The following is a 21,554-nucleotide window of genomic DNA, read 5'->3' on the forward strand; positions in this document are numbered from 1 at the left end:
ATGTCTCCTTTTTATTTTCCTCCAGATGCACCAGCAGGGCATCCTGAAGACGGATGACTTGATCACAAGGTTCTTCCGGCTGTGCACAGAAATGTGCGTGGAGATAAGCTATCGGGCACAGGCTGAGCAGCAGCACAACCCAGCAGCCAGTGCAGCCATCATCAGGGCCAAGTGTTACCACAACCTGGATGCCTTTGTTAGGCTCATTGCCCTGCTGGTCAAACACTCTGGAGAGGCCACCAACACGGTGACAAAAATCAACCTCCTCAACAAGGTACAGTGACAGAAAATTACCTGGTTGGTAATGAACGCGTTGATTTTTTTAAAATCGTATTAATTGCCAACCGACATTCCCAACTTAAGACAATCAGGCAAGAATTGCTTTATCTTGTCAATGTGGACTTCTAAACAGTTTTTTTAATGCAATGTAATGGAATTTAAAAGATGCGAATAACAACATAAATTCTGCGCTCAATCGCAATTTTTAAAAAAATGTATTGTATGACCACCCTCATAAATTATTATCAAGAGTGCATTATTGAAATTTGGTTGATCGGTTGTGGTAATTAAACACTATAGTGAAGTCCATGTTAGTTCAAATGTAGAGTTGGAACTGTAGATGTGTGATGAAGACTTTTTAAAACCTTTCACAGGGTTATTAATTTAACTCCCATGTTAACACTTAGTTTGAAGAGCATCCTTCACTGTTGCCTGGAAAACCTGATCGGTATTCCCTTTCAGTGCAAATCTCAACAGCCACAGACAGTAAACATGCTCATCTCTGTAGATACTGCCAGCAGCCTTTAACAGCCACTTTTACTCTGCATCGTTCTTACAGGTGCTGGGTATCGTAGTCGGGGTGCTGATCCAGGACCATGATGTTCGTCAGACAGAATTCCAACAGCTACCATACCACCGCATTTTCATCATGCTGCTGTTGGAGCTCAACGCTCCTGAACATGTCCTAGAGACCATCAACTTCCAGACACTCACCGCCTTCTGGTAAGACATGCACATGGATTGATCATATGTGGACGGTCTACTCCTGCCAGGAGGTTTTTTTAGTGTGTGGAGTAGAGAAGGCATGGCTGGTTGTAGTGGTTTTGCTCAGTGTCTGCAGTGATGGAGGCCTTGCAGCTGACTAGTGGCAAAGATGGAGCTGAGTCAGAAGGCAAAGCTCTCGATTTACCAGTCCATGTACATTTCAACCCGCACCTATGGTCATGAGCTTTAGGTAGTGAGCGAAAGATTGAGATCGCTGATATTAGCAGCAGAAATGAGATTCCTCTGTAGGGTGGCTGGTTGCAGACTGAGAGATAGGGTGAGGAGCTCAGACATCCTGAGGAAGGAGTAGAGCCAGTTGAGGTGGTTTAGGCATCATCAGGATGCCTCCTGGCTGCTTCCCATCAGAATGTTTGGAGGCAGGTCCAACTGGTAGGAAGCCCCAGGGCAGACCCAGAACAGAAGGAATCCACTATCTCATCTGGCCTGGGAATGCCTCGGGGCCCCCAGGAGGAGCTGGAAAGTGTTGCTGGAGACAGAGACGTCTGGAGTACTTAGCTCAGCCTGCTGCCCCCATGACCCAGCTTTGAATAAGCAGATGAAAATGAATGGATAGATAGTGCTAACATTGTGCTCAAAGTGAAGATTTTTTTTTTTAAATGTTTCTGATTGCTACCTTTTGGTTTGGACCCACTTTTATTTTTTTATTTTGCAGCAATACCTTCCACATCTTGAGACCCACCAAAGCACCTGGCTTTGTTTACGCCTGGCTGGAACTCATCTCTCATCGCATCTTCATCGCCAGGATGCTGGCACACACACCGCAGCAGAAGGTATGCAAGAAAAAATTAAGACCGTGTGGTTTGCACATACTTTGAATCTCTGTATTTAATCTGTTGCTGCTTTCTCCATATTTGTGTTTTTTTTTTTAAATTTGGTCTAATAAGCTGTTGTTATTTTGTTTTCAAGGGTTGGCCCATGTATGCACAGCTGCTGATTGATCTCTTCAAGTACCTGGCGCCATTCCTGAGGAATGTAGAGCTCAACAAACCTATGCAAATCCTCTACAAGGTGCTCCTTTGTTTTTCCTTTATGTATTTGCAGAAATAACAGCCACTTGTATTAGCCACATTTGACAACAGTGAAATCCATGTTATTGTCCACAACAAGTGTATTGTTTAGATTTTGGACCAGTATTAAAATCATGACACTCTGCATCCTAGCTGACTGTGTTGGGATGCTTATGTGGCTACAGAGTTATTCTTGTTAGGGTAATATTGGTTGTTTTGTTAATGTGTTAATGTTTCCTGTTGACTGTTTCGATTACAAAACGTAAAACTGATGTCTCTGCTCCCTGTGTTGTTTTGTTATTTTGGGACATTTCAGGGCACACTGCGAGTGCTCCTGGTCCTGCTGCATGACTTCCCAGAGTTCCTGTGTGACTACCATTATGGCTTCTGTGATGTTATCCCACCAAACTGCATCCAGCTCCGCAACCTCATCCTCAGTGCCTTTCCACGCAACATGAGGCTCCCTGACCCTTTCACACCCAATCTCAAGGTAGACACACACACACACACACACACACACACACACACACACACACACACACACACACACACACACACACTTTGAGATCAGCTGTTCATTGTACATTTCAGATTTAAAAGTTTGGTATGGACACTTTACCATTTTGATATGACAGTCTACAGAAGCAGGATTTCCTCAGCCTGGTTTTAACTTAGTTTAGACAAATGCTCTCATAAATGTATGTTTCATTATTGCCTCGGCTGCAGGTGGACATGCTGAGCGAGATCAACATCGCGCCCCGTATCCTCACCAACTTCACTGGCGTCATGCCTTCCCAGTTCAAGAAGGATCTGGACTCATATCTGAAGACTCGTTCACCAGTCACCTTCTTGTCTGAGCTGCGCAGCAACCTGCAGGTAGGAGCAGTGTAGACCTAGTTTAAACCACTATTAGTATTCGAATTACACTTCAACAAGTGACAAAACAATTTTGTGTCAATTTGCCTTTTTTTTTGTCTCCCAGGTGTCCAATGAGCCAGGAAACCGCTACAACATCCAGCTGATCAATGCTCTAGTGTTGTATGTAGGCACACAGGCAATCGCTCACATCCACAACAAGGGCAGCACCCCCTCCATGAGCACTATCACCCACTCTGCACACATGGACATCTTCCAGAACCTGGCCGTGGACCTGGACACTGAGGGTAAGCAGGCAGGACACAGACCACATCAGTTTTCTGTCAAATAGTAGACAAATGTTCTCCAATGCAAAGATTTTTTAAAGTAGGTTTATTCTGAGTCAGTCAGCACTAAAACCTCAGGTCAACATCTCATGCCACTAAAAGCTTATAAAACAGACTTCTGTGTGGGATGCATGTACGTTAGGGTTGGGCGAATTGGCATATGACGATGTCCATAGTGAGTAATTGTGATAAGGGCTGGGCGATATGGCTTTAAAATGATACTGCAATATTTTAACGCTATATCACAATACACAATATATATCTGAGTATTTTTAATATGTCATCTAAACTAATGTTAACTACTAACATACAAAATTATTGAATGAACTACAGTTACAATAAAGTTGAAATAGCTACTGTCTTATAATAAAGTTGAATACACTACTATAATAATAACATTTAATTTTAAGTTAAATGAAGTACTTTTATAGTGAAATTTAATAATGTATTGCTATTAGTACATAAATCAAAGCGAGATTATTAAGGGAAAATATCCAGGAAAAAATCCAAAATAACTAATTTTTATTATTATTAATATTAATTTAATTTTCTAATTAAGGGTAATTTCTGGTGAAGAAATCAAGCCAAGTTGCTCAGGTTTCAGAGTTACTGTATATGTTATTTATTTTTTTATATTGAAAAACTGCGTTTTTTAGAGTGTGCGTGCGCGTGCGTGTGTGGTGTTTTCCAGTTTTTGATGTTTAACATCTGCACTACAGAAAAGCAGAACACTGATCAGGTTTCTGCTGTCGTGTCTTTTCAGGGCGTTACCTGTTTTTGAACGCGATCGCCAATCAGCTGCGCTACCCCAACAGCCACACTCACTACTTCAGCTGCACCATGCTCTATCTGTTTGCTGAGGCCAACACGGAGGCCATCCAGGAGCAGATCACCAGGTGAGACTTGAGTCTGAGTCCAGGTCTGGGTGACTTTATTATCTCATCCACAAGTGGAAGTTCTGACTACAGGAGCTGTCGGTCAAAGCTTTCCTCTTTTCTTTCCAGGGTTTTGTTGGAGAGGCTGATAGTGAACAGGCCTCACCCGTGGGGTCTCCTCATCACCTTCATCGAGCTGATCAAGAATCCCGCCTTCAAGTTCTGGAGCCACGACTTTGTGCACTGTGCCCCTGAGATTGAAAAGTAGGTCCCCTCTTTGACCCATTGTTCTGTTAATTATTGTTTGTTGTTTTGCATGATTTTATTTCTATTTTAACTGTTACTTGTTTGCTTGTTGATTGTTTTTAATGCCTTTTGGCATCACTGAAAATGAGGTTTACCCTCCATTGATTTCCCAAATGGTTTGAAGCTGATGATTAAGACATACAATAACTGAGCCTGCACAGACAAAACCTAATAGCAGAATAAAGTAATTCTTGTTGTTTTAGGGAAGATTTCGATGATAATAATAAAGGGATAAAGTAGGGATGTGCTGTTTGCATCTGAAGGATTGTTATCAGGCCTGATCAACGCATTCCTGTCGTAGACAGAGAGCGTGATTTGCTGCAGATATTCAGGTTTTATTGTAATGCTGCTACTCAAATAAGTAGAAACCGATTTTTTTTCACATGTTCAACAGAAGCTGCTACACCACTTTTCAATTGAAATTTTTGTTTTTCATTTTTAGTGAACTAGTTTTACTATGATGCTGTGATGAGCAGAACTGTGTTTGTTGAGACTGCCAGTGATAAAAGTGTAACACTAGTTTGAGGTGGAATTGTGATTAAATTACTCATTTATAGTGTTCTGTACTTTTTTAATAATGTCACACTAAGTCCGTTGAGAGCAATTTCTAAAGACATCTTTTACTTTGTTTATTTTGTAAAAAAAAAAAAAAAAGAGAGAAGAGAAGAGATTTTTGTGTTTAATTTCGTATCTATTTTTTGGCGTTTTTACTTTATTTGACAGGACGGGGTGTAAGTGTGAAAACTGATTGATTTTAATAACTTTAAAGTACTTGAAGGGTACATTGTGTTGTGTTATCCAGGGAAATGCAAGTAACAGAACTCTATTTCAGCAGATACTCAATATCAAATTATTTGGATCGGGATCGGAGATGCAAAAACTTGATCGGGACATCCCTAAGATGACGTAATATATCAGCCTGATCTTTGACCTCTTTTGCTGCTCTCTAACAGGCGTACATGTTCTCCCGTCTCTCCTCAGGCTGTTCCAGTCAGTAGCCCAGTGCTGCATGGGGCAGAAACAGGCCCAGCAGGTGATGGAGGGCACCGGTGCCAGCTAGCCTGTGTACCCGCCAGCTCGTAGCCCGAGGGAGAGATGCCGCGGCCTTGACCCACTCCCCCACCACACACACACCTCTCTCGTTACTGTTGGCACTGGAGAAACTGGCAACCACAGTCATTTGAAATGTGGATGAAATGACTACTGCTCACGGATCTAGAAAGTTAGATTTTTGTTTATCCCTTTGGGGCCGAATTGAGATGGAGAGGTTGGATTTGGGACATGCTGTTTAATATACTTTTTTGATGCTTTGATGTAAATATTGGAAAAAAGGGAGAACGGGAGAGTAGATTCAAGGAGAGCATTGCACATGTCGAATAAAAAAAATGTATCCTGACATGTAAAGACATCAAAACATATTTTCACTCACTACCAAAGTCCTTGGTTTGCTTCCCTCCCACACAAATCCTTTTTTTCTGACTTTGTTTTTGCTTTCAGAGGCTGAATGGTAGATGATTGAAGAAAAAAAGCTGCCTGCTACTTTCATTTGATTCTTTTTTTTATCCCTGAGTGGGACAGGAAGATGAAGTTTAGTCTCCCAGGTGGGGTGGGGGTCGTCTCCTGGTGTGTCGGTGGAGACAGTTTGCTGATGGTTTGTCCATTTGAAACTGGCTCTGGAAGTCTCTCCCTGGCACTTGTAAATTGTGCAAAGTGACGGCGACATCGTATCTTGACGATTTGTACAAAGATCCAAATTGAAGAACAACAATAGAAGGACCAATACAGCCCATTTTGTAACATTTTGAATGTTTTGTAAATGTATTGGTCCATGTGTTGTATTTTGTAGTCCTTTCTAGTTTGCCTTTAGTTCTTGCTACTTAACTGCAGTATGCATACATACAGAAAATAAAGCATTCAAACTGCAACGCATCTGTTTTTATTCAGGCTGCAACAGTGAGTTGATGGTGCTAATTTAATGGATTTTCACATTTGCTCAAGCACTGTACTTAAGATTGAATTCAAGGTACTTGTACTTGAGTATTTTCTTTTCATGCCACTATACTTTTAACACACATTGATTTTAGAGGGAAATGTACTTTTTACTTTAAAAGGTTTAATTGAACACTTACGTTATATTTCAAATTGAAAATTAAAGTTTGCATAAAAACGAGATTAAAAAATATTGTGTTTTAATCAATTAAATTACAGTTTATACAAGCAGAGCTACAACAGTTATTTGATTAATGCATTGATTGACATAAAATTATTTACCTATTGTTTGGATAAATATTTACTTTGTTTTAATTAATGTAGAGGGTTTTGTAGAGTTTTTTTAAATATGTATTTCTTTTTAATTATTTGATAATCTAATTTCAAATCCAAATTTAGTTTCTATTTTTTATTATTTAAAATCTTGAGCATTGGTCTTTTGTGTTTCCATTTTCTAAAATAACTAGGGTTTTTTTTAAATGTTTTTTTTATTTTCAAATTTTGAGTTTTTGGGTAGGTCTATCCTAATTCTGAGTTTGGGCTGGGGTGTTTTTCTATTTTTTAAATATGATTTTGAGGTTTAAGTGTATTTTATAGTTTTGGGGTGTTTTTCCGTTCTCTTTTATAATTGTTTTTTTATGTTAATAATGTTAATAATTTCGAGTTTTATCTAGGCATTTTTCCCACTTTCTTCTAATATTCTTTTTGAAGATTTTTCCATTGTAATGGAATATTTTTAACTTTAGGTATCAGGACTTTTACCTAAATAAAGGATCTGAATACTAGTTTTGGAGGGTTTTATAGTCAAATATGTGTACAATGGGTATATTGCCATCAAAAGGTTTTAATGAATCATCAGTGTCATTTACCTGCCACCGTCTCAGTCCAGCAGGTGGCGGTAAAACACCTGTGAGCTGGTTAACCAACCGGCAGAAGAAGAGCTGCTCCTCCTCTGCCTCCTCCTCCTCCTCACTACTAGGAGGTTAGTTGCTGCACACAGGAGGAGAAACGACTGGAAACTATCTTTCGTCTCCTTGTGACTAAAAGTGGAGGTTTCTCTGGGCGAAGCTGCAGATATAATGTCGTCTTGGGCGAAGTCGTCTGCGGCCGCCCGGCGAACAGCGGCGAACCCAAACGGGAGGTAAGCTGAGTGTAGGTTAGCATTAGCAGCGACATGCTAGGTAGCAGCCACAGTAGAAAACAAAATACTCCAACTGATAGTTACTCCTCTTTTAAACATTTGACGGTAGTAAATGTAAGCTGTATTTGAGGCATTAAATCTGCTTCTTGTGTTGCTCAGCGCTCAACAGCTGCGTCTGTTCCGGAGAGCAGCGCCGTATCCCTCCAGAGAGGAGAGGGCCGAGGAGCTGAAGGATGCGCTGGACAGGTACCTGCGCCTCTGTTTGTTTTCAGGGCTGGAAGAAAGTACTCACATCCTGAAGTGGAAGTACAAATACCACACTGTCAGAGTACTGTGGTAGAAGTTAAAGTCCTGCTTTGGAAATTGCACTTCAGTAAAAGTAGGGGAGCGTATTCAGGAAAAAAGTACTTAAAGTATTAAAAATTAAAGTACAAAATGCAGAATAATCTCTAATGATACAGATAATAATAATGTTTAAAAAAAAAAAAAATTAAAAAATAAATATAGAATTATTCTTATTTTTGCAAAGAAAGAAAAGAAAAACATCCACAAAATAAAAACAAGTAATTACAATAATTTTAAAAAGATCAAAATGTTTATTGAAATAGTTGGCAATTATGTTGTCTTTTTTCTTCTTTTCTTTCTCTCTTTTTTGTTCAAAATAAACAAAAAAGTTTTCTCAGTTGAGTGATTGATTAACTAAATTGATCATTCATGTGTGTGTATGTATATATAGATATATATATATATATATCTATATATATGCAAAGACTCCAATGTTGGCTAATAGTGTTCTCTCAGGTGACTGATTGATTAATTAACTAATAGTTTGGGGTTCCCGCAGATCCTTAAAAACTCCTTGAATTCCTTAATCTAAAAAATAATGCCTTGTCTTAAATGTCTTGTTTTAAATAGACCTTTCAAAAGTCTTAAAACTGATGGGGTGTGGGAAGCAAGGTTTTTCTGATTTTTTTTTTCTGTAAAATCTCAAAATAATAAAGAATGCCTCTCGCTTTAATGTCACCAAAAAGTCATGTTTTATGTTGCAATAAATCTTTGGGCAACAATCTTCCTAATCTTACTTAAGTGATGTCTTGTTTCACCGCTTTTCTTTCAGTTATGAAGAGTTGGAGCAAATTAAAAACTACAGTGGAGGTGTGAAGTTCGAGGGATTCAAGCATCAGACAAATGGTGAGACTTTTTCTTCATACTCATCACGGTTACAAGTTTGCACCAGTCAGTTTTTGTTCCTTTTTTTCAACACTTTGAAAATTGTTTTGATTTCTTTTAAAAACATGGGAAGAAAGCACTGAGCAATAAAAGTACCCCAAAATATTCAATTAATTAGTACAAAGTATAAGACAATTACCTGAAAAATAGTAAATAATTATAAACAAACAAATAAAAAGTGAAAAATAAATGGAAAAAACAAACAAGACTCAGAAAAAAGTGCTTAAAAATGTATAATAACTCTGTAACATAATTTTAAATGTGTAATAATGACAGTTAGAAACAGTTTTCCCTGTCCATTTTATTTTTTTCCATTCACATTTTCTCTAGCTTTTTAAATTTTTTAAAATAATGTTCTAAATCTACTTATTTCTTGCCCTTTTTGGAAAATTTCTTACGAAGTTGTTCATGCATCTTTTTCTATGTTTTTAAAAGAAATCACACCACTTTGCTCATGGTTCAAAGCGTGAAATACTTGTGAAAGAAGCACAAGAAAATTGATCCAGACACTAACTAATTTTCTCTTAATCCACTGCTTAGTCATTTTGCCACTTCATTTTAGATAAAATAAATCTGCTTTTCTTCTCTAACTAGTGTTTCATTCTTTTTTCTTTAACTTTTATATAACGCGTTTGATGTCAGCCAAACCAGCTAAGCCAGCCAAGTCGGAGGGCTCCACTCTGGCGGACAGGCGGAAAGCTCTGTATCAGAAGTTTTACAGACAGGTGCAGGAGGAGAGGAAGCCGGCTGACTGCGTCGTGCTTTCTGTCACAAACCGGTGCATGTGAGTACTTGTAACAAAAATCTAAACCACAAGCAGCTGAAGTAGAAATGTGCTCTCACATGCAGGGTTTCTACCCGGCTGCCAGTTAGTGAGACAAGACAGATGTCTTTTTTTTTCTTCTTTCGGGGGCAGCTCCTGTATTTAGGCTCACCTTCCAGTGACAGATGACGATTAAAACATATATATGTAATGATATAAGTTAAAAATAGAGACATGCACATACTGCACTAAAGGATGACCATTATGTTTATTCGGTTTACTGGTGGCCCTTATTTTACCAGTTTTCCCTTCAGATAAAACTACATTCTCATGCAATGAAAGTAGGATTTATGTGCCTCATTAATTAAATGGTTGTATAGTTATCATGTTTCACCTGATAATAATGCAGCTGGTAGTTAGAGGTTTTCTCCCACACGTCTTAGTTTACCTTGTTAGCTGCCAGTCTTTTACTGCTGATGTCACTGCTTTAATATGAAAGCTGGGTTCGTGTTTTACTTGCTGCAAATTCACTTTAATACTCGGGGACACTGAGAATCAGCAGACTGTATGTTGGATGTTATAAAGTAATAAGAGATTTAGACTTTTTATGAGGTTTGTAGACAATAACAAATACTGAATAACCAGCCATATCCTTTTCAAATAGGAATTTTTATTCTTATTTTTTATAAACCTGTCCAATTATGTTTGGTCCATTAACCCTTTCAAACCTGAGCAAACTGGCTTGAATTCTTTCAAAAACATGGAAAAGAGTTTATAGTTTATAGGAAAGAATTACAAGAAAATAACCTGAAATTTAGAAATAAAATTAAAAAAGGAATAGAGAGAAGAAAGTTGGTGTTTTGGGGGGTTTTTTTTAGTTAAAAAAACAAATAAAATATGTATTTCTAAACATATCCATAAAATAGATAATAACAGCTTATTATAATTACAAAATAGAGAAATTGTCCAGAAAACTATATTTATATTATTATGAATTAAGTTTTAGTTTTTATTATTATTAATGTGTAAAAATGTCCCTCTCTTTTTAAAACTAATTTTCAGGTCATTTTCTTGCTGCCTTTTCTTTATCTCTTTCAGTGTGTTGGACATCTCTTGCCACGTTGCTCACCGCTTTTTTTTATCCATGTTTTAAAAGAAATCAATCTGCTCCAGTTTCAGAGGTTTAAATGCATGTCAAAACCGATGTTTCAGGTTTCAAAGGGTTAAGCTAGGAGAGTATGTTTAAAACATTTTTATGAAATTTAAATTTCATGCAGTTAACCAGCATGTTAACACCCTCAAATCAAAACTGAAGAAATATTTTAAGGTCGTATAGCTTAGATTTAACAGTACGTTTATGTGTATTTGACATCAGTTATCAGGACACAAAACAAAGAAAATAAGGCCCCGATTATCCGAGCTCAGTCTCTGTTGTGTTTAATGATTATGTGCAATGAAGTTTGATTTATAATCGCTGACGGGCAAATCCCCGTTTCTCTCCTCCTGACAACAATCTCTTTAAATATCTCAAAGATGGTTTGAGACTACTTGAGTTTTGTTTGTAATACTCCATCCATATTGCTGTGACTGATTAATAATAGTTCCACAAACATCAAATTTAAATCTCACCAACTTCATTTAAAAAATACACATTTAAATCACTGCACCAGATCTGTCTGAAAAGACACATTTCTCCGTGCCATTGACGCTCACACGAAGAAAGTAGGAATATCAAGAGCTGTTTGTTAGCTTTCTGTCAACGCATGACTTCACAATCATCCCTCTTAAATACAAATGTACACTATGTTGACAGTAATTATATATTTCAACAAATACACACCCACAAATCAATGTGTATCATAATACTGTTAAAATATATTAATGCATATTTAGAATGAAATCCAAGCTCAAGTGTCAAACACATGCATCATTTCACCAAAGCTTTTATTTTGTGAAATATGTTCTGATCTTAATGTCGTTATACAGCATTTCTACTCTCAGTTTGAAACATAAACTCATTCTCTCACAAACTTTATTTCATTAAACGGCTTCACTCACTGCATACACACACGTCAAATGTTCTTTTGTCAAGATGAAAACAAATATTTAACGTGATCTTTTTACGTCATGTTTACTGATGGTTCAGCAGTGGATCATAAATCAACACCTTTAAATTGATCTGCTGCAACTCCGTTTAGTATCGACACATTTTGCAATGTGAATATTGTTGCAGCCTGTTTACAGAGTCATAGTAGGAGCGCATAAAACATTTACACCCACCACACAATGAAACATGGAAAAGGAATTCATGCACAAATACTCGTGCACACGTGGCGACTATGAAGCTCTGCCAGAAATGGCAGCTGTGTCTGCATTTATGTTGACACAGTTAGACAAGCTTACTAACCACATGTCCCGAAATACTTTTTTCTCTGTGTGCATGCAACGAAGCACGTAACTTTTAAAATTACAAACACCTTTTTTTTTTTTAAACCTGCACCAAAAAAGACATTTACTGCACCATTTGGTGTATTTGTCTGCGACTGTGGACGGATCTGTCTGAGATTACAGTAGTGTACAGTGAGCTACTTCAAATTTGAGTCGTAGGATCATTTTTGGCTTCTTTGCAGATTTAATATGGAAACTTTTTTTTAAAAAAAATCACATTTGGACTTCTTTTCTTTTCTTCATATTCGTGAATTTATTAGTAAATATTACTGACTGCATATTGACCTCTACACTTGAATTACAAACTTGTCATGATTACAGCAGCTTTAAATGCTGTTTGTGAATATGAGTGAAACTAAATGTGACCCTGGAAGTTGTTGAAGGAAAAAAACAACGTTTTATTTGATATAAGTAGAAAAAGCACTAAAATCCCATATGAAGAGGTACAGCAGTCTGTGTAATGATACATCTTTATATTTCATTTTAATGTCTTGGTCACATTATTTGGAAGTTGTTTTTTTGTTTGTTTGTTTTAATCATGAGTTTAAAAAAAAATTCTAATGAAATAGAAGAGCTGAGCTCACCGTCTTACTTCTGTTAACTTCGGCTGAAACTGAGTAAGAAGACACTGCTGGGTCCACAGTGAACATCTGACGAATATCTAACCTAAAACTAACTTTACAGGCTTCGCCTTGTGTGGTCCAAAATGTAAAAATGTGAAAAAGCCTGTGCTCCATGATTCTTGGGAACCAAATTTAAAAAAAAACAAACAAAAAAAAAAAAAACACACAAGAAACATTTACCATGGATGCTTTGGAAAGGTGTAACATAAAAATGCCACTAAACTCATCAACATCCTGTGATTTTTCCACACGTATATCAAACTCCACCATTCAACAGAGTGGTCTCAAAACTGCACGCTGCCAACAGCTGCTCAACACAAATGAAACGTTTTTTGTGTCGATTTTTGAGAGAACCACAATTCTTTGCAAATTTAAAACAAATTTACTCGTCTTCCACATGAATAAGACCCTCTGATTTACCTGATGACTGACACGCACACACGCCACACACTAAAAAATAACCCTCTCTTCCTCTCAGAGATATAACTTAGGTTTCTCTATCTGCCAGTCACTCAATATAGAAATGTCAAGTTAACAAAGTGTCTCTCTTCCTCTCAAAGGGATTACCCCAAATCGCTAAGCCAGTGCTTGCAGGAGCGTGGCCTGTCAGTGGAAATGCTCTACCTTCAGGCGGAGTCGGGCCTGACCCGGGCTCTGCAGGACATCCGCGCAGACGGCTCCCCGTTATGTATTCTGGTGGAGCAGACAAACGTAGCTCTGTCCTCCTGCACTGTTATCATATTCTCAGAATCCCTCAAAAGTAAGTCCCCGCCCCTCATTTCCTTCCAGCTTAGTCAAACCGACTCAGTTACAAGCCTCCTTTACAAAGCTTAGTGTGGTTTTCCACCAACAATCACTGAAAACAAAATCTAAAAAACTGATTTCACATCAACAAACAAAATCTAAAATAAAAACACTCCCATTAAAACGTCAACACAAAGAGTCCAAACACTGCAATGCTGCAACTGTTATAACGTCGTCTTTGACTGTAAAACATAAAGGGCTGTTGAAAAACTTTTTAAATTAAAAACACAAAAGACATTTGGTACAGCCCTAAAAACATTTAATATGAAAAACAGAAACAATCCCCTCTCAGTTCATAAAATCTACACAACACTCATTCACTGGTACACACTTGTACATTACATACCTAAAGACATACTTTACAAACTGCAGTTTCAAAAGTAACAATGTAGGTATGTAAAACAGGTTGTTTCACATTTCGGTTTGACTTTCTTGCCAAGAGTCACATGAGAAGAAGGATACCACTCTCATATCTGTCTCATAAATACGAAGCCACCAACGCCTGTAACGCTGAACAAAGTGAAACAAAAAGACGCTGCTGGTCAAGTGAATGTCCGTCAGAGCTTAAACTTCGTCACCGTGACGCAGCTGCAGTGTTTTGACTGCGCTGAAGTTTGACGCAGACGTCAACATAGGCTCCGTGTTGACCCGTTTTACATCACGCTAACCGAAGTGGACCGCAGCTTCGTACTGGACGGTGCAGACGTGTAGAGTGGTATCAGAAGAAAAAAAGTCCCAAAATGTCAAACTCTTCCTCCAAAGGAAAACTCTGGTTTACCACAACTTGGGTTTTATTTTCACAGCGAGGGCCATCAGCTTTGTACTCGACAAAGTTACTGCTGAGGTCTTTGACTCAGTGGATACAGCGTGCGCCCCATGTTTAGAGGTTCTGTCCTCGCCGCAGCACCTGCGGGTTCGATTCCAGCCTCGGCCCTGTGCTGCATGTCATTCCCTATCCGTTGTACATTACAGTTTACAAACAGACTCGCTGGTTCAACTTCATCCTTCTGTACTCGCCCGGATAATTCACACTGGCTGCGCATTCTTGCATCCTGTTGGACCTATTTTTAGTTTTCATGTTTGGTAAACTCCACATTTATTACAGTTATAAAGATTTTATCAAAACCAATAAAACTGACTGCTAGAGCTATGAAAATAGAGCCCAGGTTGTATTAAGGCATAGTTTTCTTTAAAGTTGATTCAATATAAAACAATATGCAACATTGTAAAACAACCAAATTGTCAATATCTATACTTTGATCTGCACATAACAACTACGCACAAAACTAGCACAGTAATTTCTGTATTTGTAGTAAAAAGAATGTTATTCTGCAGAAATGCACGACACTAAATGTCATTAAGCAGCCTGTGCAATTTAGACTCCCCACAAAAACTGATATATTTTAAAAAGCACACCATACACAAACAAAATCTGCATAATACAAAACGCATGTATGCATCACATAAAACAAGAACATCAAAACTGTGCAAAGGGATGTGATTGTTCCATGATGCTACTCTGTGTAGCTCTCAAAAAAAACCCCCAAAAAACACACATTCTTATCTACACAACCCAAATATAATAACATCAACCCAAATCAGTCAAAATTAAAAATCAGTTTAATGCATGTCCTTTAAAGCACACAATATAAAGTATTGCACCACATGATTTAAATACACAAATCATCTTACGTTTATTCATTGTGCTTTGGTGTCACATGTTTGAATGGAAATTTTAAATGAAAAAAACAATATTTTATATCCAGGAACAAAATGCAGCAAAATTTAAAATAACTGATAAATGCACATCTTTACACAAATTGCATGCCCCTCATTTGCCCTCCTCATCCAACAAACCACGAGCTGCATTCAAGATTGAAATGTACAACACAGCCAGCTACCACGTTATCAGCCGAATCACGTGACATGAAAACAGAATCGGTTCAGAATGACCTGGGTGACTTCAGTGCTGTTTCTACGGCTTTTGTCTTATTTCACCGCTGTCTTCCCTTTCAGTCCTCTGACACCTCACCGTTAACATTTCAATCCCTCTCTCAGTCCATCGCAACATGCCCAAAGACCAGGCCATGGACTTTGTCGTGGCCGAGCACAGTCGTGGACTTGCCAAAGAGCGGCCGTCGCGGGACCCCGCAGACAGCGCGGCTCAGGCATCACAGCTGCTGGATGACTTTCTGGAACGGGAGAAGATCGAGCGCCACACTGTTCCCTCTGAAACCCGCCAGCTCATCACGCTGTTAGCCGAGGGGGTGCATCTCTACCCCGAGGAGCTGGAAACCATCGCGGAGTATGTGCGCTCCCGGCAGCAGCACACACAAGGTGGGGCCGCTGATTAAAGAACCTCGCAGAGCTGCGACTGGTGCCGTGGCAGAATTTCTGATCACCGTTAACTTTTCTCTTTGGGCCGTGTTTTTTGTTTCTCTCTTCTCGTCTCCAGCCACCAACACTGAGGGGGAGAGGGATAACATGTTACCTCCAGGACTGGGGAAACCGCCTCCTCTGCTCCCCACTCCACCCGGCCCCCCTCAGCTTCAGTCCGCAGGCGGGCCCATGATGGAGCCCCACCCACCCCCCACACCACTCCTGCCTTCACCAGGTTAGAAAGTGTCGACCACTTCCTTAATTATTTAAATTTCTGAAAAGTTCAAGCGTGCAGAAACCATCAACCAGACAGTTGAAACAACCAGAGCAACCAGAAACGAGGCTTGAAATATAAGAACAAAATTCTGAAATTATATAATTATCATTTTGTTTTTACTTATTCTTATTGATTTTGTGTTTTTAAGTATTTTTGAGCATTGTGAAAAGCAATCTATAAATAAAAAAAATATTACTATTATGTTATATTATATCATAGTTTAGTCGCATTATGTATCTACAAAAATCTGAGTGAAAATACAAAGAAGAGCAAACTTATTTAATCCCACTCCCACTCCATAAGTCATTGAATTTGAATTAACCAGTTTATTAATTTAAACCTATACTCCAATTCACTAAACATATATGCATACACTCACATACCCAAAAATCAAATATCTTCAATTTTTCATTATTTACATAAAAAACAGGAAGATAAACGAGGAAAAACTAAGTATGAAGTAATCAAATAAATAAACAGTAATCCTTGTGTGACTGGTGAATGTCAAACTCCCTCTTCATCCCTGTAAACTCGTGAAAATCATGTTTTTATACGTTATTTTAAACTTTTTCACTCTAAAGATAAATAAAGAAAACGTTTCCTGTTGTTACGCTGCGAGTTTTAGAATTTAAAATTTCCCTTTGAATTGTAACCTGATCTCTGAACTATTTTTGAATATTTCCTGGTGGTAATAATACTGCGTAGATGTGGATCGCCATGCGTTTTTGACTGTGCGTCATCGTGTAGGAACGTGTTTTACTATTTTATGTGATATTAGGACGGGACGTCAAGTCGGTCGTGGACCAGACGAGATGTGATTATGGACGGACTTTGCCCGCTATATTTTTTGTTTTCCAAAATAAACTTTGTTGAAGTTTTTCCTGCCGTACATAAGTCCTTGGATTTTACTAAATGGAGTGGGTCAAAACCGAGACACCACCCTTGAAACGTCCACTTTAATGTCCTCTAATGGCGTCTCCTGTCTCTTTATTTATAGGCTCTTATCCCAAAACCAAACCTCCACCACTACTGTCCTTGCATGGACCTCCTTGTCCGCCACTAGGGGCCTCACCTTTACGAGGCCCCTATGGTGCCCCCCCTCTGCCACGTGGGCCCCTACTTCAGACTCCATTCCACCTGGGGCCCTTAGGCCCCAGGGGCCCTCCCCTTATTAGAGGAGCCCCGCCTTCTCTAAAGAGTTCCCGCCCTCCACTTCTCGCTTCTCCAGGTGGGTCGCCTCTTCGTCTTTTTCACTCATCGTTGTCTCAAAGGTTCTATTTCAGCATTTATATACAGGGTTCATATGGTCATTGAAAACCTGGAAAAGTCAAGGAATTTGCAAATAATTTCCAGGCCTGAAAAAGTTTTGGAAAACTTAAACTTAATATACCTTGAAAATGTTGGGAAAAGTCATGGAATTTTGTTTCACAAACCCGTATAATTACACACTCGAGGACTGTTTTTGAAAATCCAATCACACTGTTTTTACAATTTCTGGCTCTGATAAATTGTGTGATATTTGGTGATAACATGTTTTCATAGATAGATATATATTTATCATTATTATTATTATTTTATTTTTTTTTTTTTGACATACCTCCCCTTTTTTTCACTATACCCTCCCCTCTCATATTTATTTACTTTTTACTTTACTTTTATTTAAAAAAAGCTGTGAAGTCAAACAAACTATGGGAATATAAAGACAATAAACATCAATTCATTGTTATTATTGTTTTTTGTTTTCTCTCTCTGATCAGGCCCCCCGCTTCTACTTCCACGACCGGGCGGCCCCCGACACTGAGGACAGACATTCGTCCACTCTCTCTCACACACAAACACACACACACACACACACACTGTAACAGGATACAAGTGGCAGCAGTGTTTTGAACATTTCATCGAACTCGAGAAGCAAACACTCCTGACGTCTGTGTGGGAAACCTGCTCTGACTCTTTTTATGAAGAAAAGAAGTGACCCACGATCAGTAAGATGCAAAAGGTGGAAGTTGGTGTTCGATATTATCTTCTTTTGGATGGATTGACGGCATCATTGAGTATTCTCATGACTGATCTTTGTCTTCGCAAAGATCCCGGTCTTCATGTTTTTTTCTTTTTAATGCACTGTGTTTTTCACCGTCGTCTCATTAAATCATGTTTTCTACTTCCAGTTTGCCTTTTTAGACTCCTTAAAGTTGGTGTAGGCTGCAAGCTGTCCGGGACAAACATTGATCTTCTGAGTTACTTAATTGCACAAAAGACGCTGGTCACCGATGGACAGCGGGGTTATTGGTTTTATTTTTCTGTATATAATGAATATAGCGATCAGCCTTCCTGCTGCATAGTGTTTCGAGATGGTGCTGAAGATTTCACAAAGAAATGTTCTGTTGACGTAAGAAGTCCAATTAAAAGTTTGTTTTTACGAGCTGTAACCTGTGGTCATTTTATTTTTGACATAAAAAGAAGCCACCGGGACTAAAGGAGTTTGTGTAACTCTGGGCGCAGCAAACCAGTGATTTTAATTTTAATTCAGTTTGTTTCAAGAATTTTTGGACCTTTCAAGTATTTTAGGACATTTCTAGGAATTTAGGATGTGAAAGATTTTAGCATGATCACAGGATTTTAGAAAGTTTAAGGATTTTAAAACATTTCTGTGAATTTAGGACGTTTCTAGGATTTAAGCACACTCTTTTAGGATTTTAGTAAATGTCCAGAATTTCAAGACATTTTTAGGGATTTTGGGATGCTTCTATGATTTGAGGGCGCTGGGAGCTTGTCTAGGACCTTCAAGATGAATCACTTTATTTTAAATGTTAATTAAAAAATGGTTGGGGGGGGGGGGGGGGTTTTGGCCTGTGAGCCAAAAACTGAGGGTCACTGTCCTAAAGGAATATGCATTTCAGTAAATTATTATTTCTCAATAATTTATGCAAAAATCCAAGTGAACAAATAGTGGGGGTTTTTTTTACAGATAAGCATCTAATTTAATTTTTTTGACCCATTGCCAGAACTGTAATAATACTGTCGGTGATGTTTAAATCCTGCGCTCTCTTTTAAAAACATGTAAATTGTTAATGTTCAACAACTTTGCACCAATGATTATTTTGTTGATGTATAAAGGGGACATTGTGATTATATTTTCAAAGAAAATGGCTAAAAATGTTTTGATTTTTGTTCAAATAAGTCAACATCGATTCGTCATTAGTCTGTAGGCATCCACACAGTCCCCTGAAGAGCTCTAATCAAGCACAAAAAGTGGAAACACCTGAATGGGTGCAACAAGAGTGCAAATCTGAGGATTCGGGAAACTAGACTTTTTTATATTTTGTCAGTTACATTTCAGATACATTTTTGAAAGGTTTTTCTGTAACACTGTGGAGCTGCTATCATCTGATGTAAAAATACAGTGTGCTGTTTGCAGTTATTTGCAGCTCAGTGCCACAAAGCCTCTATGGTGAAGTTGTGCATTTTAAACTCTAGATGGCGACAGTCAGCTGCTCTCTTACCTCAACGGAAAGAATCTCAACAGGAAACAGAAATATAAAAGTGTGTTCTTCTAAGTCTTCAGTCTGTCATCTTTGTTTTTAGTCTTTTTGCTTCTACTGTTTACAAAGACTGACATCCTGAGAACTGAGTCCAGTGAGCACAATCACCCATTATACAAAAATACTCTACTAATAATAAATTGACCGTAGTCACACACAAACCTGGACCAACATCAGTGTTCTTGTGCTGCATTGAGACGCCTCTCATGAGCATTTAAACCTCTGACCTCTGAGCTAACTGATTTATTTCAAAAATTATGGGGGAAAAGGCAAAAAAATGTCCTGCAAATTACGAGAAAAGATTTAGATTTAGAAAATTGTTTTTGAAAAAGCTTGGGAATAGTGTCTTAAGACTTTATTTATATAATCTTATATTTAAAATTATTTTTGCAAAATATTTTTTTTTATTTTTTTGATTTTTTTTATATTTTTAAGCATTTTTCAGCTCATTTCATTTTTTTGAATTTTATGTTTTTGTTTGTTTGCTGCCATTTCCTTGCTAATTTCAGATTTTTTTTCTTCTTTAGTTGCTCATTGCTTCCAGTCCTTGTTTTTAACATAACTATCAAACTATTATGGTTTCAATTAAGTCATATGTAAATCAAAAACATGTTTTAGTAATTCCTGCAGTATGTTCCTTATAATATAATCCTTATAAAATAATCTGTACTATATAATGATTTTTATATATATATGTATATATATATATATATATATTAAAATCTCTTGGTTTTTTTTAATTGAGAACAGTGACATTTTTTTCATTGTGATAAATTTGACTCAAAATCTTTTTTTTTATTATCTCTTTGAGGTTAACCTGCAGTGTTAATTAAAATTAATGAAGCAACAAATAATTAGTTTCCAAAGTTGGCCAAAACATTGTAATCAATAGTTTAGACTTTTAATTCTCTTTGAGGTTGAATGCTTTTTGAGTAACAGTCAAATTTTACTGACTGCACTATTGTTAACAAAAGTATTTTTCTTGACGTATAGTTTACACTTACGTACTTTTTTCTTTATTAAAACTGTTTACAGCTTCTTTGCAGACTGCTTTATATATAAAGTTTACTATTATTATTATTATTGCTAATATTAAGTAAGATTGTGAGTCAAAGACACAAACACACAGAGTGTGAATATATGACTGTCTCTGATGTTCTCCTCCTCCTCCTCCTCCTCCTCCTCCTCCTCCTCCTCTCTTCCAGCTGCGGGCGCACTGCTGCGAAGAGCCCATCAACTCAGGGAGTAATGGACAACTGTCTCCACCTCATTACACCAGCCTACACACACACACTGATTGGACACTGTGTGTGTGTGTCTGTGTGTGTGTGTGTGTGTGTGTGTGTGTGTGTGTGTGTATGTGTGTGTGTGTGTGTGTGTGTGTGTGTGTGTGTGTGTGTGTGTGTGTGTGTGTGTAAGAGAGAGAGAAAGAATTGTTTGTGGGCAGAACAACAGCAGCATACTGTTGATGTTAAAGTATCATAAATTCTCATCTTGAATGTCTCACTAAAGTATTTTTTCTGCGTTTTTGAAAGAGAATCTCTGAATCGATTTCATTCGCCAAGCAGAAGTGTGTGTTTTTTAGAGGAAATGCCAAGTGTTTTACTTGCGTTACTAGTGGCACACATACTGTATATGCTTGACATCACTGTCATAGTCCATATAATTTAATAAAAACTTTAAAAACCGAATTGTTGCTTGTGGTAAATTATCCATCACTACAGATATCATGTCTCGCATCATTTGTGATGTCAGGGTAACTGACAATCAATGCCAATAAAACACACTTCAGTTTGCAAATACATGCATTCAGTATACATGCCAGTCAAAAGTTACAAACTGAGAGGTAACAACTTTTTTTGTTTCAACAAATAGGCCTGTATACAAACTTAAAAAGAATTCA

General features: G+C 37.8%; 2 protein-coding genes across 10 annotated transcripts in view; both read left to right on the plus strand.

Moving 5' to 3' along the window:
* cnot1 (CCR4-NOT transcription complex, subunit 1) overlaps positions 1-6,380 on the plus strand; it is a 30,042-nt gene extending 23,662 nt beyond the window's left edge. For all 9 annotated transcript variants that reach the window (XM_042496826.1, XM_042496832.1, XM_042496828.1 and 6 more), the window contains exons 40-49: positions 26-274; positions 839-1,002; positions 1,718-1,835; positions 1,972-2,073; positions 2,389-2,562; positions 2,799-2,948; positions 3,055-3,235; positions 4,038-4,170; positions 4,279-4,413; positions 5,437-6,380. In XM_042496826.1, coding sequence (XP_042352760.1) covers positions 26-274; positions 839-1,002; positions 1,718-1,835; positions 1,972-2,073; positions 2,389-2,562; positions 2,799-2,948; positions 3,055-3,235; positions 4,038-4,170; positions 4,279-4,413; positions 5,437-5,515 — 1,485 coding nt within the window. In that variant the 3' untranslated portion in view covers positions 5,516-6,380. The remainder of the gene's footprint in view (positions 1-25; positions 275-838; positions 1,003-1,717; positions 1,836-1,971; positions 2,074-2,388; positions 2,563-2,798; positions 2,949-3,054; positions 3,236-4,037; positions 4,171-4,278; positions 4,414-5,436) is intronic.
* A 1,029-nt stretch (positions 6,381-7,409) lies between these two features.
* si:ch211-216l23.2 (uncharacterized protein LOC565061 homolog) lies at positions 7,410-18,528 on the plus strand. The gene is made up of 9 exons (XM_042496806.1): positions 7,410-7,585; positions 7,745-7,831; positions 8,703-8,776; positions 9,458-9,599; positions 13,210-13,409; positions 15,512-15,790; positions 15,909-16,067; positions 17,107-17,337; positions 17,867-18,528. Exons 1-9 carry the CDS (start codon positions 7,524-7,526, stop codon positions 17,908-17,910), a joined length of 1,278 nt encoding a protein of 425 aa, XP_042352740.1. The 5' UTR covers positions 7,410-7,523; the 3' UTR covers positions 17,911-18,528.
* Positions 18,529-21,554: the final 3,026 nt, after the last annotated feature.

Source organism: Plectropomus leopardus, chromosome 11 (genome assembly GCF_008729295.1).
Source record: "Plectropomus leopardus isolate mb chromosome 11, YSFRI_Pleo_2.0, whole genome shotgun sequence".
Classification (NCBI taxonomy): Eukaryota; Metazoa; Chordata; class Actinopteri; order Perciformes; family Serranidae; genus Plectropomus; species Plectropomus leopardus.